This window comes from Pelodiscus sinensis, chromosome 1 (assembly GCF_049634645.1).
Source record: "Pelodiscus sinensis isolate JC-2024 chromosome 1, ASM4963464v1, whole genome shotgun sequence".
Taxonomy (NCBI): Eukaryota; Metazoa; Chordata; order Testudines; family Trionychidae; genus Pelodiscus; species Pelodiscus sinensis.
Genome location: NC_134711.1, coordinates 2330405 through 2348058, shown reverse-complemented (window position 1 = coordinate 2348058; position 17654 = coordinate 2330405). Strand labels below are relative to the sequence as shown.

The 17654-nt window shown below is 57.6% G+C and overlaps 1 protein-coding gene across 1 annotated transcript; it reads left to right on the top strand.

Moving 5' to 3' along the window:
- Window positions 1-1107: 1107 nt before the first annotated feature.
- On the top strand, window positions 1108-16933 carry LOC142827971 (interferon-induced protein with tetratricopeptide repeats 5-like). Its single transcript, XM_075924764.1, has 2 exons — window positions 1108-1299; window positions 12596-16933. Exons 1-2 carry the CDS (start codon window positions 1253-1255, stop codon window positions 13938-13940), a joined length of 1392 nt encoding a protein of 463 aa, XP_075780879.1. The 5' UTR covers window positions 1108-1252; the 3' UTR covers window positions 13941-16933.
- The last annotated feature ends 721 nt before the right edge of the window (window positions 16934-17654 follow it).

Sequence of the window (17654 nt, the reverse complement as noted above, 5' to 3'; positions counted from 1 at the left end):
CGCTCCGTCTCCTCTTTTCTAAGTTGAACAGTCCCAGTCTCTGTAGCCTCTCCTCATCTGGGACCTGTTCCCAACCCCTGATCATGTTAGTTGCCCTCCCTTCTCCCAGCCTTTCTCTTCCCCTCTCCCACCTCCTTTTCCCAGTCTCCCCCAGTTTTGTTCAATAAAGACAGAGTCAATGTTGGAAGAAACATTATCTTTATTTTGTACATCAATAAGAAGAGGGGCTAGGGAAGGGTAAGTGGAAGGAGGTGAGGGAGGAATGGGGTACGAGCCCCCGATGGGGAGGACTGGGCTGGCTCTGCGGGCTTCTGGGGGTGGAAGCTCTCCTGCAGCCCCCCCGATTACCCTCTCTCCACAGATGGCAGCCTGCGGCAAGTGCAGCCGGGCTGATGGCCAAGTGCTGTGATGTGCCCAGTGTGGGTACTTCGGGCACTCCAAGCCAGGACTGCTTTGCAAGCGGGGCACCCTGAGAACTGTCTGTCTGGGGTGGGGGTCGGGACCCTTTAAGCACAGCCCTCAGCTAGCCTGAGACAGCATCTCCACGCTCTAAGTCCTCCTCAATGTGGACTTGCTAGTTCAAATTAGCAAAACGCTAATTCGAACTAGTTTTTAGTTCTAGACGCGTTAGTTCGAATTAGCTTAGTTCGAATTAACTAATTCGAACTAAGTTAGTTTGAATTAGCGCTGTAGTGTAGACATACCCAAGGTTACAAACAGAATTCTTTTTAAAAACAAGTTATGATGTTCTTTCACTGTAGTATATGGCAATATTTACTTTAGAACGAAAAACAAAATAATAACCATGAAAGTCTAAATCTATTTCTACAATACTAATTAAACCATCTTCAGATATTCATAACCACAAGAATCGAAATGTATTTCTACTTCAGAATAATTTGACAGAGTATACAACATGAAGCCTATTAAGAAAACATTAAAGAGACTATCGCTGCAACTAGGAAATAGAAGAGACAGGCGCGCGCGCGCGCACACACACACACACACACACACAGGAAATAGAAGAGACAGGCGCGCGCGCGCACACACACACACACACACACACACAGAGCGGGGCTGCAGCCGACAGCCCAGGCAGGGTGACAGCCGAGCGGAACGCGGAGTTTCACTTTCCTTTCCCCGCTTTCCGCTCGCTTTCCCTTTGCTGACACCCCCTCCCCGGGAAGGGGCGGGGGCGGGGGCGTATAAAGGGCGCCGCGGCCGGGCAGGGGCAGTCCGGAGCCCAGACAGGATGCGGCGCTGGGAGAGGAGCCCTGGCCCCGGGCTGCGCACAGCGAGGTAGGGCCGGGCGCTGGCGGCGGAGGCTTCCCCGAACCCCCGGGCGGAGCATCCCCAGCGCCCAGCGCCCTGGGCCGGGGATCCGGGCCCCCTGGCTCCTTCGCCTCCCCCGGCCCAGCCCGCGGGCTCACCCTGCTGGGACCCTCTGCCTGCCCCCCCACCAGCTGGGACCCTCTGCCTGCCCCCCCCTTCGCCAGCTGGGACCCTCTGCCTGCCCCCCCCTTCGCCAGCTGGGACCCTCTGCCTGCCCCCCCCTTCGCCAGCTGGGACCCTCTGCCTGCCCCCCCCCGCCAGCTGGGACCCTCTGCCTGCCCCCCCCCGCCAGCTGGGACCCTCTGCCTGCCCCCCCCCGCCATCTGGGACCCTCTGCCTGCCCCCCCCCGCCAGCTGGGACCCTCTGCCTGCCCCCCCCCCGCCAGCTGGGACCCTCTGCCTGCCCCCCCCCCGCCAGCTGGGACCCTCTGCCTGCCCCCCCCCGCCAGCTGGGACCCTCTGCCTGCCCCCCCCGCCATCTGGGACCCTCTGCCTGCCCCCCCCCCGCCAGCTGGGACCCTCTGGTTCCTCCCCACCCCGCCAGCTGGGACCCTCTGGTTCCTCCCCCCCCCGCCAGCTGGCACCCTCTGGTTCCTCCCCCCCCCGCCAGCTCGCCCCCTCTGGTTCCTCCCCCCCCGCCAGCTGGGACCCTCTGGTTCCTCCCCCCCGCCAGCTGGCAACCTCTGCCTGCCCCCCCACCAGCTGGCAACCTCTGCCTGCCCCCCCTCGCCAGTTGGGACCCTATGTCTGCCCCCCCTCGCCAGCTGGCACCCTCTGCCTGCCCCCCCGCCAGCTGGCACCCTCTGCCTGCCCCCCCGCCATCTGGCAACCTCTGCCTGCCCCCCCCGCCAGTTGGGACCCTTTGTCTGCCCCCCCACCACCTGGCACCCTCTGCATGCCCCTGCCCCCTCCCCTCCGCCAGCTGGCACCCTCTGATTCCCCCCCCCGGTCATTCCTGCCTTCCCCCTTCAGCCCCCAGGGCAGCCCCCCCCCGATGTTTTGCACACAGACATGTCTGGGGCAGGGATCTCCCCAGCCTGTCACCGCCCCCCCGCTGCCCTGCACCCTGGCTGGGGGGGACCCGGGCTCTCTCCGGCCCCGCAGCGCTGTGGCCCGTGGCAGGGCAGGGGAGGAGGCGGCGGGAGCCCGGGACTCCTGTAACGCCCGGCCCGGAGCTGGGACCAGCCGCCCCCGCGCTCGGAGCCTGCAGCAGCCCGGGGAGGTGGTCGGGGGCAGAGGGGCGGGGCCCGGCTTCCGAGGGGAGCAGCCGAACGAGCCTGAGCGACAGAAAAAGCGACCTCTCCAGATTTGCCCCTTTGGGTGCACTGAGCCTACGCACCCGAGCTGAGCCGGTTCCGTCGCCTTCACTGTGGCCGCTGCAGGGTTTGCTGCCTCCTCCTGGGAGGGGTTTAAAAGGGTGAAGGGGGGCGAATTGCAGCGGGGGTGTCAGGGTCTGAGCAGGGGGCAGAAATGTGCTGGCTGGGGGATCAAGCGCCTGTGGGGAGCGGCAGAAGAGGGGCTGAAGGGGAGGAATGGGGGGGTAGCCGGGGTTAAATCGGGGGGGGCACTGCCAGACCCTGTGCGGGGACAAAACCCCCATTTAGGGAGGGGGGAGCAGTGACCCCGCGGGGTGAGCCACCTGCTGTGCTTGGACCTAGTGGGGTACGAGGGGGACCAAGGCTTTTCTTGGTCTCCTCGCAGGATGCTGCAAGTCAGCCCCGGACCAGAGGCGGGTTCCTGGGGGTGTCCTTAAAGGCAGGGGCCTCCCAACTCCCTGACTGTCAGGCTACGTCTACACTGGCTTGATTTTCCGCAAATGCTTTTAACAGAAAAGTTTTCCGTTAAAAGCATTTTCGGAAAAGCGCGTCTAGATCGGCAGGACGCTTTTCCACAAAAGCACTGTTTGCGGATAAGCGTCCGTGGCCAATCTAGACGCTTTTCCGCAAAAAAGCCCCAATCGCCATTTTTGCCATCGGGGCTTTTTTGCGCAAAACCAATCTGAGCTGTCTACACTGGCCCTTTGCGCAAAAGGACTTGTGCCCGACCGGGAGCAGCGTAGTATTTCCGCAAGCAGCGCTGATTTCAGACAGTAGGAGTCAGTGCTTTTGCGGAAATTCAAGCGGCCAGTGTAGACAGCTGGCAAGTTTCTCAGCAAAAGCAGCTGCTCTTGCAGAAAAACTTGCCAGTCTAGACACAACCTCAGCGCTTAGACACCGCAGCTGCTCGCTATCCCACACAAGGGCTGCAGGACGACCTGCCGTTACAGCCGGGAGTCTGAATGCTGTGACCTATTGTACCAACAGCCCCTCCCGCAAGCTGCCACTCGCCTTTGGAGTATTGAAGAGTCTTCTCTCCGTTCCTATGTCACTGCCGCTCCTTTCTCTTCCATCGTGTGCTCAACTCCCTCCCCGAGCCCACACAGCCACACCCCTCCTGTACCCCAATCCCCTGCCGCAGGTCTGAGCCCTCACCCAAACTCCCCCTAGCCTGCACCCCTCCTGCACCCAAACTCCGTCCCAGAGCCTGCGCCCCACACAGGGCCAGGTTAACCTTTCATGGACCCGGGGCTAAACATATTTGTGGGCCCCCGGGAGACGGGTCATGGCAGGCAGGCACAGCCCTGCCCCATCCAGCCCGCTACAAGGGCACTGTTTACAAAGTGGCAGCTGCCAGACGCACACTGGTCTGCCTGGCCCTGCGCTGTGCTTCTTCCCCTTGGGGGCGGGCCCATGCTGCACCATGCTACCCCTCTGACCCCCTACACCCAGTGCCACACCACCCAGAGTCCCCCACAAATCCCTATGCCCTCCCACACACCGCTACGCCCAGCATTCCCCCCCCAGATCCCTTCACTGCCCAGTGCCCACCACAACTGCACAGTGCCCCACACTGACCCCCCCACATGTCCCAGCGCCTCGACACATAGATCTGCCCCACTGCACAGCCCCCAACACACACAGATCTCCCCAGCCCCCAGTGCCCCCCAAAAGCCCCACTCCCCAGCACCCCAAAACATGCAAACCTTCCCCACTGCCGAGCACCCCCCATCCCCTCACTGCCCAGGACCCCCCCGCCTCTAGAGACCTACTCTCCCACACCCTGACCCCCATCCCCAATAGCCAGCCCTGATAGAAGGCAAGTGGCCAGACCCGGCTGTAGGATGGGTTAGAGGGGTCCATAATGGTGCCTGGGGAGCCTGGTGCCACAGTGCCATTGGCACCATTGTAAACCTGGAACTGACTGTATTCCCTGCTGTCCGTGGTGCTACTTTACTGCTCCAGGAGACTTGGTGCGGTGAAATAATTTACCTACATTCCCTCAAACTGTGTCACACATTTTGAATATTTAAGAGTCTCTTCTCACTATATCTCTACATTGCGGTTTAAAGTAAAAGGTTCGGAAATGTGGCTAGTCCTAGGGAGGCGCAGAAACAGGCAAACTATTACCAAATATCTTTGAAACTTTTATTAAAGGGCTTCTACGTATAAATTATGATTGATCAATTTCTTACATACGTAGGCACCAAATAATTATTAGAATGTCCAATAAGCAAAATGCAATACAGTAAAGAAAATTCCCTGAGGCTTTTCTAAATCTTAATAGTTGTTAACAAGGGACCAGGGATTAACAGTTACATTTATATCAGTCTTACTTATAAGACTAATCATTTACCTAAAACTTTGAACACTACTACTTAACAATACCTTGAAACAATTTCAGATAACAATACTGACATTGAACAGACACAAACTACCACAACAACATATTTGGTTTTCGTTACGTTTGGGATACGTTACGCTCTACAGGAACTCGTTTGGTTCGGTGAGCGGGAGGTGGCCCTCGGGTGATCAGTCCCCGGACCTGGCTCATATTCCGCCATCCAATGTTTATTCGGGATTCCTCAGTTTGATATAGGAGGGGTAGCTGTTTTTTAGAGAAAGCTTTTGCACGCTTTTTGTGATAGGCAGCCATGTTAAAAAAAAAAAGCGGCAGCCATGTTAATGCAAATACCGCGGGGGATATTTAAATCCCCCACAGATTTGCCTATTCCAAAGTGCTACATTAGTTCTTCATTAGGGGTATGTCTACACTACAAAGTTAGTTCGAACTAACGTCCGTTAGTTCGAACTAACTTTGATAGGCGCTACACTAGCGCTCCGCTAGTTCGAACTTAATTCGAACTAACGGAGCGCTTAGTTCGAACTAGGTGAACCTCATTCTACGAGGATTAAGCCTAGTTCGAACTTACTAGTTCGAATTAAGGGGTGTGTAGCCCCTTAATTCGAACTAGTGGGAGGCTAGCCCTCCCCAGCTTTCCCTGGTGGCCACTCTGGCCAACACCAGGGAAACTCTACTGCCCCCCTCCCGGACCCGGACCCCTTAAAGGGGCACGGCCTGGCTACGGTGCCCGTGCCAGGTGCAAGCCTGCCACCACCCAGCCAGCAGACCCTGCACCTGGCACGGATCGAGCCACCCACCCGATGCCCCCCAGCCCTCCCCCTCTTCCCGGGACCAGGCTGGCGGCTCCCGGGAGCTTGCCCGGGACCGCAAGATGCGGGCACCCGCCTGGTCTAGTGCGGACATCGTGGACCTCGTCCACGACCTCCGCACTAGGCACAGGAAAGTGGCCGTCTAGGGCAGGAGAGCTGCCAGCCTGGCCACCCAGGAGCAAGTGTGCATGAAAATCAAGAGGGTCCACTGAGACCCCCGACCCTGAGCCCTGAGCTTACAATGGCCGTCCTGGGTCAGACCAAAGGTCCATCTAGCCCAGTAGCCTGTCTGCCGACAGCGGCCAACCCTAGGGACCTTGGAGGGGATGGACCGAAGACAGTGACCAAGCCATTTGTCTTGTGCCATCCCTCTCCAGCCTTCCACAAACCATGGGCAGGGACACCACTCCTACCCCCTGGCTAATAGCACTCCATGGACCCAACCTCCACGACTCGATCTCACGTCCCTTTAAACTCTGTTCTAGTTCTAGCCTTCACAGCCTCCTGCAGCAAGGAGTTCCACAGGTTAACTATTTGCTTTGGGAAGAACAACAACTTTCTCTTACTAGTTTCAAGCCTGCTACCCATTCCTTTCCTTTGGTGTCCTCTAGTCCTTCTTTATGGGAACTAATGAAGAACTTTTCTGTATGCACCCTCTCCACCCAACTCCTGCTTTTAGAGACCTCTATGCTGTTCCCCCTCAGTCTCCTCTTTTCTAAGCTGAAAAGTCCCACTCTATTTAGCCTCTCTTCATATGGGACCTGTTCCCAACCCCTGATCATTGTAGTTGCCCTCCCCTCTCCCAGCCTCTCTCTTCCCCTCTCCCACCTCCTTTTCCCAGTCTCCCCCAGTTTTGTTCAATAAAGACAGATTCCATTTTTGAACACAATTGTCCTTTATTTTGTACATCAAGAAGAGGGGCTAGGGAAGGGTAAGTGGACGGAGGTGAGGGAGGAATGGGGTACGAGCCCCCGATGGGGAGGACTGGGCTGGCTCTGTGGGCTTCTGGGGGTGGAAGCTCTCCTGCAGCCCCCCGATTGCCCCCTCTCCCCAGATGGCAGCCTGCGGCAAGTGCAGCCGGTCTGATGGCCAAGTGCTGTGATGTGCCCAGTGCGGGTACTCCGGGCACTCCAAGCCAGGACTGGTTTTCAAGCGGGGCACCCCTTAGAACTGTCTGTCCGGGGTGGGGGTCGGGTCCCTTTAAGCGCAGCCCTCGGCTAGCCTGAGACAGCATCTCCACGCTCTAAGTCCTCCTCTGATGCCCTGCCGGCACTGCTTCTGGCCATCCTTAAGCCCTGTTCAGGGTCCACTTAATGTGGACATGCTAGTTCGAATTAGCAAAACGCTAATTCAAACTAGTTTTTAGTTCTAGACGTGTTAGTTCGAATTAGCTTAGTTCGAATTAACTAATTCGAACTAAGCTAGTTCGAACTAACTCTGTAGTGTAGACATACCCTGATAGACTAACTGAAGTGTAGGAACATAAGCTTTCGTGGGCAAAGACCCACTTCGTCAGATGCATGTAGTGGAAATTTCCAGAGGCAGGTAGAAATATGCAGGCCAGGATCAGGCTGGAGATGACCAGGTGGATCCAATCAAGGAGGATGAGGCCCACTTCTGCCAGCTGATCTGGAGGTGTGAATTCCAAGAGAGGAGAAGCTGCTTTTGTAGTTAGCGAGCCATTCACAGTCTTTGTTTAATCCAGAGTTGATTGTGTCAAACTTAAAGATGAACTGTAGCTCAGCAGTTTCTCTTTGAAGTCTGGTCCTGAAGTTTTTTTGCTGCAGGATGGCTACTTTTAGATCTGCAATTGTGTGTCCAGGAAGATTGAAGTGTTCCCCTACAGGTTTTTGTATGTTGCCATTCCTAATATCGGTTAGTCTCTAAGGTGCCACAGGACTCCTCGTCGCTTTTGCCGATTCAGACTAACACGGCGACCCCTCTGATAGATGTTTAATTGTTAACCCATGCAATTCCATAATTCTTGAGGCCTTTTAAGGCATCAGGCACCAATGAGTAGCAGGGCAAGTAGCTGTTATTGCAATGGTGGGTTACTAGTTCCCTCATTGTTGTGGGCATCTTTACTTAAATATGCTGATGTCCCACTTGCCCGTGTTGTTTCTAATAGATTTCTTATTATCTCTGGCCAAACCACTTTTATGGTTGGTGTGCAAATTTACAGAAGCTAAATATTTCATTTGTGTAGCCATTAAAGCAAAACCAATCCAGTGGGGGAGAGGGCTGGTACCCCACTCCCAGTCCTTCTGTTCACGTGATGCACTCCTTGCTTCCTTCCAGTTCCTTTTTTGTTCACCTGTGGAGACGTTGTTAACATTCTCCTAGCCTAAACAATTACCAAACTATTATCCTTTCACTGAATTTTAAAGTTGTCAATTCACTAAGTTTAGAGTTGCCAATTGATTGGGCCCAATTATTAATTTTGTTGGTTTAAATTAATGCTTCTGCTTTACTCAAATTATCCTTTCATTAAAACAATATCCTACACACAACAATATTTGCAATACGTATTACAATTAAGACACACAAGACCAACCTGGACAGAACACAAACTTACTATGTCATGACACAGAACCATGGTTTTTTGTTGGTTGTTTTTCTTCAGCTGGCACCAGCGCTTTTTGATGATCTGAAAGACAAGAAAACATTTCTACCCCTGTCGGGGTGGCTCATTATAACTTAAAATACTGCCTAAGATCTGCTAGGGGAACCGGTTACAGCTAGTTCCTTACCACTTCCGTGGGCGAGTGAGCTGCAACTTTCCGAAAACAAGAGCGCTTCATCGGTACTCGTGACCTTCCACTCACTTGAATTACCTCTGAGTTGCTAGCCCTCCCCAACAGTGGCATGCCTCAGTTTCCCTCTTGTACCACAGATCAGGCTTAATGTGCGAAGCTATAATGCTTTTCCTTAGCACAAGGTGTTGGCTGGCCAGTTACTGTTCCAGCAAGCAAAAAAGCTTTTATTTTCCTGAAAAGAATCATATGTACAAAGTTACAGGCTTACTTATGAGGGACAGTTGGTTTCACACCTCTTGAGAACAGACAGGCAGTCTGCACCCTGTCCGTTCAGTGGCTTATAGGAAACTAAATCTACATACACCAAAGAAGGGGTCTGCTGGGTCTAGAGTGTCAGATCTTATCAGCAGCTCACGGAATAAGGGGAGTCGTCACTCCGTCACACATCCGCTCGGTCTCGAGGTTCGGCTGACCCCCTTGCGTTCAGAACAGTTGCACAAGAGGGCTTATTCCTGAGCGGGAGCATCATAGTTCTTGTGCAAGAAGCCCTGATTTCATACATGTGAACGGCAGTGTACTTGTGCAAGAACACCGGGCCAGTGTAGACAGGCAGCAAGTTTATGCGCAAGAGCGGCCACTTTGGTGCAAGATCACACCAGTGTAGACACAGGCAAGGGGGGGAGGGAGGCAGAGGCAGGGAATCAGCTGGCTCAGCATGTCTGCATGGTTTGGGGGGAGGTGCAGGGAAATTGAGCTCAGCTGGGTTGCAGAATGGGGAGGTCCGGGGAGCTGGGCTGGGCGGTGGGGTGGGGTGTGTGTGTGTGGAGCTCAGAGCTCAGTTTGGCTGCAGGAGGAGGGAGGTGCCGGGAACCGGGGCTAGACTCAAGGGGAGGAAGGGGCAGGGAATCAACGCTTGGCTCTGAAATTTTGCGGGGTTTGGGGGAGGTGCAGGGAAACGGGGCTCAGCTGTGCTGTGGGGGAGGCATGCAGGGAACCAGAGCAGGGCTCAGCTGGGCTGAGGTGGATGGGGGCGGGCATACGGAACCGATGGGCAGCTCAGCTGGGCTGGGAGGGGCTGCGGGGAACTGGTGCTGCACTCCCTTGGATTGGGGGGGGTGGTTTGGGGGGGGGGGTGCAGGGAACCAGCAGGGGTGGGCAGCTCAGTTGGGTTGCAGGGGATAGAGGTGCAAAGAAGCCTAGTGGGGCAAAAGGGGGGGGACCAGGAGCCCTGAAATGACCTCGCCTGGTCCAAAAATCCCTCATCTGGGACCAGTCAGGTCCAGAAGGTGCCAGATCAGGGAGGTCCAACTCCTACCCAAGTCCCCTCCTTGCACCCTCCCTCGTAGCCAGACACCCTCCCCCAACCTGCTCCTGCTCCCTCCCCCTGACCAGACACCCTACATCCAGCCTGCTTCTGCACCCTACCTACCACCCAGACCTTGCCTCTGTCCACCCCCCACCTCCCTCCCAGATCCTGCACCCCATCCCTATCCTGTTCCTTGGCAGCCCTGCCATCCACCCTAGCACCTAGCACCACCCTGTCCCTGGCCCCAGCACCCTGCCTCACACCCCAGGACTCAGCACCACCCTGTCCCTGGCCCCAGCACCCTGCCTCACACCCCAGGACTCAGCACCACCCTGTCCCTGGCCCCAGCACCCTGCCTCACACCCCAGGACTCAGCACCACCCTGTCCCTGGCCCCAGCACCCTGCCTCACACCCCAGGACTCAGCACCACCCTGTCTCTGGCCCCAGCACCCTGCCTCACACCCCAGGACTCAGTACCACCCTGTCCCTGGCCCCAGCACCCTGCCTCACACCCCAGGACTCAGCACCACCCTGTCCCTGGCCCCAGCACCCTGCCTCACACCCCAGGACTCAGCACCACCCTGTCCCTGGCCCCAGCACCCTGCCTCACACCCCAGGACTCAGCACCACCCTGTCCCTGGCCCCAGCACCCTGCCTCACACCCCAGGACTCAGCACCACCCTGTCCTTGGCCCCAGCACCCTGCCTCACACCCCAGGACTCAGCACCACCCTGTCCCTGGCCCCAGCACCCTGCCATCCACACTAGCACCCAGCAGCACCCTGATCCTTTTCCCAGCACCCTCCCAGTCACCCTACTGCCCAGCAGGACTATGTCCCTGACCCCAGCACCCTGCCACCTGACCCAGCATCCTTCCACCAGCAGCACCCTCTCCCCAGCCCCCACTTTCACTCTGTCCCCTGCCTGCACAGCACATTTGGGACCACAGTAGTGAGCTTGGGGTTTTTTGGAGGGTTGTTGGGTTTTGGTTTTTTTTTTTTTTTTTTTTGCATCTCACTTGTGTGGCCCCAACTGACTTTTCTGTGGGTCAGCGACCCTTGACTCAAAACAGGTTCCTCACCCCTCTCATATATAGAGACAATGCTAAAACCTTCGGAGTTTGACAGAATATTTTATTTCAAAATGAAGCCAGGCCAACAAGCCCCCAGTCGGGGCCAAACCCCCATCTCACTGCAGCATCATAACACTCCTGCACCATTTTTTGTCGTTACACCGACCCGGGCGCGCTGACTCCTTGGCTGAGCATGGGACCGAGCAGAGAGGAGAGTGGGAGGGGGGGGCTGCTGGGTGTCCAGCTGGGGGGGGGGGGTGCAGAGAAGGGCTCTGTGTCCAGACAGAGCGGGCGGGGGGAGCTGTCTGTCCAGCAGGGGGGTCTGAGTATCTGGCCAGGCTTGGGGAAGGGAGGGTTGAAATGATCTGTGTGTTTAGGTGGGGGTGGGGTGTCTGTGTGTGTGTAGCCAGGCACAAGGGTGTGGGGTTGGGGTGTCTGCATGACCAGTGGCTCCTATCGCCCAAGCCGGGGTGATGGCAGCGAAGCTGCCACCAGGTTTGTTTAGCAGCCTTTCCCGTCCTTCCTGCGTCCTCCCGCCCGCCTGGTGTTAGGAGACACCCAACTGAGATGCTGATTCGATTTTGCCCCCCACTTCCGTCTTGTCTCCCTGCTCCCACCAGCTTGTGATGTGTCCTCCAGCTCTCTGTGTTCATGACTTAGCTGGGGGCTCTGATCACCTGCCCCCGCCAAACCCATTTTAAAGCCTCCTCCCTTGACGCATGGGAGTCAAAGCCAAAATGAACCTCCTGGTCACAGCTCCCGCTAAGGTGGACCCGTGCGCCACCGCGCACAAAACATTCTTCCCCCGCCACCTCCTCTGGACAGCCGCGCAGCAGAACCTGTACAGCAGGCGGGGCTGGCTGATTTGCTGTGGTGAGGGAGCCACTGGGGCGGGGGGCCAGGACCTGTCACAGCCGCATGGCAGGACGGACAACTACTCCGGTGGCGGGGGCTTCCACATGGGCGGGAGGGGGCCAGGGTCTGTTCTTGTGGCTGGGGCTGGGAACGGGTCCTGCCGCACGGCGCGAGTCGGGGCGGAATTCCTGCTCCGGCAGCTGGGAACGTCTCCGTGTTAATACCTTGGGTGCTACGGTGGCACACGTCCAAACCTGCGCTCCTGGTGTACATTTTGGCTTTGATGAACGTGCGTCCGATATTGCAATAAGTCAAATATCTTCAGCCCTAACGGCGAATGGCACAACCAACCGAGGTACAGCCAAAAAACGTGCAATGTTCCCATCTCCAGCTCTGGGGTGGAGGGGCATTGAAACCAGTCACTTCACTGTCACCCTTGTAAGCGGTTCCTTCCCCAGGAGAAATTCTCCCGACTACCCGTGCGGAGCTCACCACACACTGCCTGGGCTGCAGGGAGTCGGGTCGCTTTGCAGGGGGGCTTTGTGGGACACAGGAAGTGCTAAGTGGATTCCACAGAGGTTGGGGGAAGCCCATCCACAAAGGCCCCACGCCCGGCGGAGGGGGGCATCAGACATGGCCCTCCGAGCTCCGCGCCAGGTCTGCACTTTGCAATTGGCTCTTAAGCAGACAGAGACCTCGTCCCTCCCTGGTCCCCACCCCACGACCTTAGTGTGCTGGGGAAATTCATTCATTCAACGGTGTCTGGTTCCCCCTCTCTCTGCAGCTCCCTGCCGCTGAAGGAGAAGCTGCAGACCCTCCAGTGCCACTTCACCTGGGACTTTGAAATCAGGGACAAGGTGGACGCCGTTCACCTCCTCCTAACGGTGGCTCTGAGGATTGCCCACACTCCCTACCCGAACCAGGCCGCGTTGCTGGCCCTGCAGGCTTATCTCTGCCACCTGCAAGGGCGATATGAGGACGCTCTGCAAAGCCTTAAGAAAGCTGAAGAGTTCCTGGCCAGAGATCACCCAGGTAACATCCCCCGCCAGGCCCTGGTCATTTACGGGAACTACGCCTGGATCTACTATCACCTGGCCCATTACGACGTGGTGGAGCGTTACCTGGACCAGGTGAGCCAGATCTGCCGCTCCCTGAACAGCCGCTCGCCATACGCAGCTCTGATCCCTGAGGTCCACGCACACAAAGGCTGGTCTCTCCTGGCAACCGGCTTCCGCAACGGCCAAGAGGCCTCAAAGTGTTTCCAAAGGGCATTGGCAGAAGACGAAGCCAATGGGGAATTTCTTGCTGGGTCGGCAATCGCAGCCTTTGCTTCATGGTTCCACTCACATGATTTTGAATACAAGTCAGATGCCAAAAAGAAGTTGAGCGCCATTATCCAGGAAGAGCCGCAAAACTATGAAGCTAAGATGTATTTAGCCAAGATCCTTCAGAGGTGGGATAGACCCCAGGCAGAAGCCCTGGTCGAAGATGTTGTTCGGAATAGCCGGGACCCCGAGGTCCTGAGAAATGCAGCCAAGTTCTTTCAAGGAGAGTTCCTAGAAGAAACAATTGCTATTCTAGAGCGAGCAATCTCTCTGGACCCCACTTATCACCTCCTTCACTATGACCTGGGTTGTTGCTACAAGGAAAAGCTGGTGGTGGCCGACACGGGTAGGAGAGAAGAAATCTTGGCAGCGGCTACAGAGGCCTTCAAGATGGCTGTGCAGAAAGATCCCGCCTTTGTGTCTGCAAAGCTGGCGCTAGCTGAAATGCTCGGACAAAAGACACCTGAGTATCAAGAGGAGATTTACCTCAACCTCCTGAGCGAGGTGTCCACCCTCAGCAAGAGGTGCCAGCAGGCCGTCTACCTTCACTGGGGGGACTTCCTCCTCTACACGCGGGAGTCCCTGCCCGAGGCAGCTGAGATTTACAAAGCCGGTTTTGCCATCGCAAGCAACCCCTGGGAGAAAACAGCACTGAGAAATAGGCTGCAAGAGGTGGCAGACGTATTCCGGCAGCGCTCCCAGACCACCGAGGCTGCAGCCATACAGCATGTCCTGGAACGGAACACAAGTCCCAACTACAAGAAGTGCACCTCTCATGGCCGGACCTGGAGACTGGAGATGTAGTGAAAATGGGAGAATCCACCAGCAGCGCGGGACTCCTGCATTTGGAGACACCTCCTCACACTGCCCCCTGCTCCTCTCCAAGGCCCCACCCCGCTCAGCCTCCTCCCCAGGGCCCCACCCACACTGCCCCCTGCTCCACCCCAAGGCCCCACCCCCGCCTAGCCTCCTCCCCAGGGCCTCACCCACACTGCCCCCTGCTCCACCCCAAGGCCCCACCCCGCTCAGCCTCCTCCCCAGGACCCCACCCACACTGCCCCCTGCTCCACCCCAAGGCCCCACCCCCGCCTAGCCTCCTCCCCAGGGCCTCACCCACACTGCCCCCTGCTCCACCCCAAGGCCCCACCCCCGCTCAGCCTCCTCCCCAGGGCCCCACCCACACTGGCCCCTGCTCCACCCCAAGGCCCCACCCCTGCTCAGCCTCCTCCCCAGGGCCCCACCCACACTGCCCCCTGCTCCACCCCAAGGCCCCACCCCCGCCTAGCCTCCTCCCCAGGGCCCCACCCACACTGGCCCCTGCTCCACCCCAAGGCCCCACCCCCGCCTAGCCTCCTCCCCAGGGCCCCACCCACACTGGCCCCTGCTCCACCCCAAGGCCCCACCCCCGCCTAGCCTCCTCCCCAGGGCCCCACCCACACTGCCCCCTGCCCCACCCCAAGGCCCCACCCCCGCCTAGCCTCCTCCCCAGGGCCCCACCCACACTGGCCCCTGCTCCGACCCAAGTTTGCTCCCTCTCCCCCCCCCCGCCCTGCTATTCTGAACTGTCTGCCTCCTCCCTCCCCCCATCGCCCAGGCCTCAGGGTGGTCCTTGGGGGAGGGGCAGTGCAGGGGAGGCTGTGGGGGGAGAGAAGGAGCCAGTCGGGCCTCGGTGGCAGAGCGCGGGAGGGTCCACCGCCCGGGCACCCTTCCAGCAGTAGCAGCCTTGGGACCCTCCCCCACCCCAGTGTGTTCCCTCTGCAACACATCTCCCTGTGCACCCCGGTGAGATCTGCCTCTTTCTCTGTGCACCCTGCCTGCAGCCAGCAACGCGGACAGTTCTCTCACTGATGCAGTACACACACCCACCCACTCAGATACACACTCATACTCACACACACATACACACTCATTCACACACAGACAGACGTGCACACAGAGACACACACAAACAGACTCTCAGCGACACAAACACAGAGACACACGCATAAGCTATTTCGAAATAAGCTATGCAATTTGCGTAGCTTGTCCCGGGTGCTGGGTAGACACATCCCAACAGAGATACTGATTAGAAGTGTATAAGAGTCCTTAGCGCCTGTCATAACCAGGAGAGTTGACCAGTAGCCTCGTGGCTAAAGGGCTTACCTAGCCAGGTATCTGGTAAGCCGATAGTAATGCAAGTAGGGATTTCAAACTGGAACAAAGAAATTTTTATCTTTTCCCTCCGGGTATGTCTACACTACCCCGCTAGTTCGAACTAGCGGGGTAATGTAGGCATACCGCACTTGCAAATGAAGCCCAGGATTTGAATTTCCCGGGCTTCATTTGCATAAGCGGGGCGCCGCCATTTTTAAAACCCCGCTAGTTCAAACCCCGTGCAGCGTGGCTACACGGGGCACAAACTAGGTAGTTCGAACTAGGCTGAGGCAGAACAGTTTCTCCAGATACTAAGGGAGACAGAAAGACACTTCTGTCCCCAAGAAGGACTTCTTACACGTGTATGTAAGGAAACGTTTAGCTAGTCCGTCAGGTTTTATTGTATTCTGGTTTGGGAATTTGGAACTGAGGTCTGTGCTATTAACCATGTTTTTTTCTTTGTTTAACAGTGTTTTTTCTCTTTTGCAATGAAGCTTGTTAACCCAGAGAATTTTGTCTGAGTGTATCAATTTGGTGGCTCTTACCATCTTGCCACCTCAACTATGCTCGCAACTGCAGTTTTGTTTTGATAATAAAAGCTTGTTTTCTCTTGTCTAAGTAATCGGTATCGGTTCATTTTTGTGTCCTGGGAAGTCTGTCTGCCTGTCTGCCTAAGGAGTCAGCTTCCACAGACGGCAGCTTGTTTTCTCTTTTCTTTTTTCAAGCTCTTTGGGGGAAAGGAGCTTGAGGTGCCCCTGAGGTTTTAGGGAGGAAGTTTTCCCAAGTGATCTTTTCCCTGGTTTGCTTGGAGTACTTCGGTGGTCGCAGCGAATATCGTGGGGGGGGAGTTTTTGTACCAAAGCCTGTAGAGATCCGGTTTTGGGGTCCTTTTGCAGGCTCCCACGTCTGCCTTTGTCATGCCAGAGTGGGGAACGGCCTTGACAGCGCCGGGGCGTCACTGGAGACGGATGGACAGACGCCGAGGCAGCGCGGTGCCCCGCCAGATCTCCAGCCTTTGGCCGCCCGAGAAGGAGGCTTGTGCGAGTGGAGCTGAGAAGGGGAATGGACTAGATTGCGCCCTCTCCATCGCTTGTCTGTTGCCATAGATACGGAATAAAACTACCCTAAGGATACTGGCCTCACTGGGCCCTCGGTCCTTCAGCCCTGCTCTGTACGAACCCCGGAGTGCTCTGATCGCCCCCCCCCCCAGAGAGGGATTCGTAACCGGGGGGGGCAGAACCTCCCTTGTTTTCAGCTGGGGGGAGCAGCGTGTCCCTGGCTCTGCATGGCAGCTGGCCCTTTAGCGAAGTGCCCAACAGAGTTTGCCTAACCCTGGCGCTGTCCTGCCGTAAACCCTTACCCGGCAGATTCACACAGCCAAAGGGTCCGGGTCCTCGCACCAGCTCCCCTACCCTGGATGCCGGCCAGACCCCAGGGCAAAGCCAGTGACCTCTCCGTTAACATAAAACCCAACATCACGTATTCCAAATAATCTCCGGGCACTAATGGAAGTTCACCGACTGTTCCTCACACGTCCCCGGCCTCCTGCCCCGGCCCTGGCTGCGCTGCGGTGACACCAGGGGTCCGACCCCTGCTCAGACGGTGTCCACACGTCCTCAGGCTCCAGTGACATGACCCCAGCACAACTCCCCTCCCCATGTGGGGTCATGTCCCTTCCCCCGTCCCCACCCCGGGCCAGCCACTTGTCTAGTGACCTCTTGCTGTGCTGGGCCCTTGCTGCTCAGAGCCCCCCAGCGTTGCGTGGCACGGCCAGAGTCCACCCCTTCCTCTGTGGCCCCTCAGCTCCTTGCTATAGCTCAGCCCTGGCCCCCCCTTGGCATGGTTGGTCTGTGCTGCCCCAGCTCCCGGTACTCCAGCTCCCGGCTGCCCCAGCTCCCGGTACTCCAGCTCCCGGCTGCCCCAGCTCCCGGTACTCCAGCTCCCGGCTGCCCCAGCTCCCGGTACTCCAGCTCCCGGCTGCCCCAGCTCCCGGTACTCCAGCTCCCAGCTGCCCCAGCTCCCAGTACTCCAGCTCCCGGCTGCCCCAGCTCCCGGTACTCCAGCTCCCGGCTGCCCCAGCTTCCAGTACTCCAGCTCCCAGCTGCCCCAGCTCCCGGTACTCCAGCTCCCGGCTGCAGCTCCCAGTACTCCAGCTCCCGGTACTCCAGTTCCCGGCTGCCCCAGCTCCCAGTACTCCAGCTCCCAGCTGCCCCAGCTCCCGGTACTCCAGCTCCCGGATGCCCCAGCTCCCGGTACTCCAGTTCCCGGCTGCCCCAGCTCCCGGTACTCCAGCTCCCGGCTGCCCCAGCTCCTGGCTGCCCCAGCTCCCGGCTGCCCCAGCTCCCGGTACTCCAGCTCCCAGCTGCCCCAGCTCCCGGTACTCCA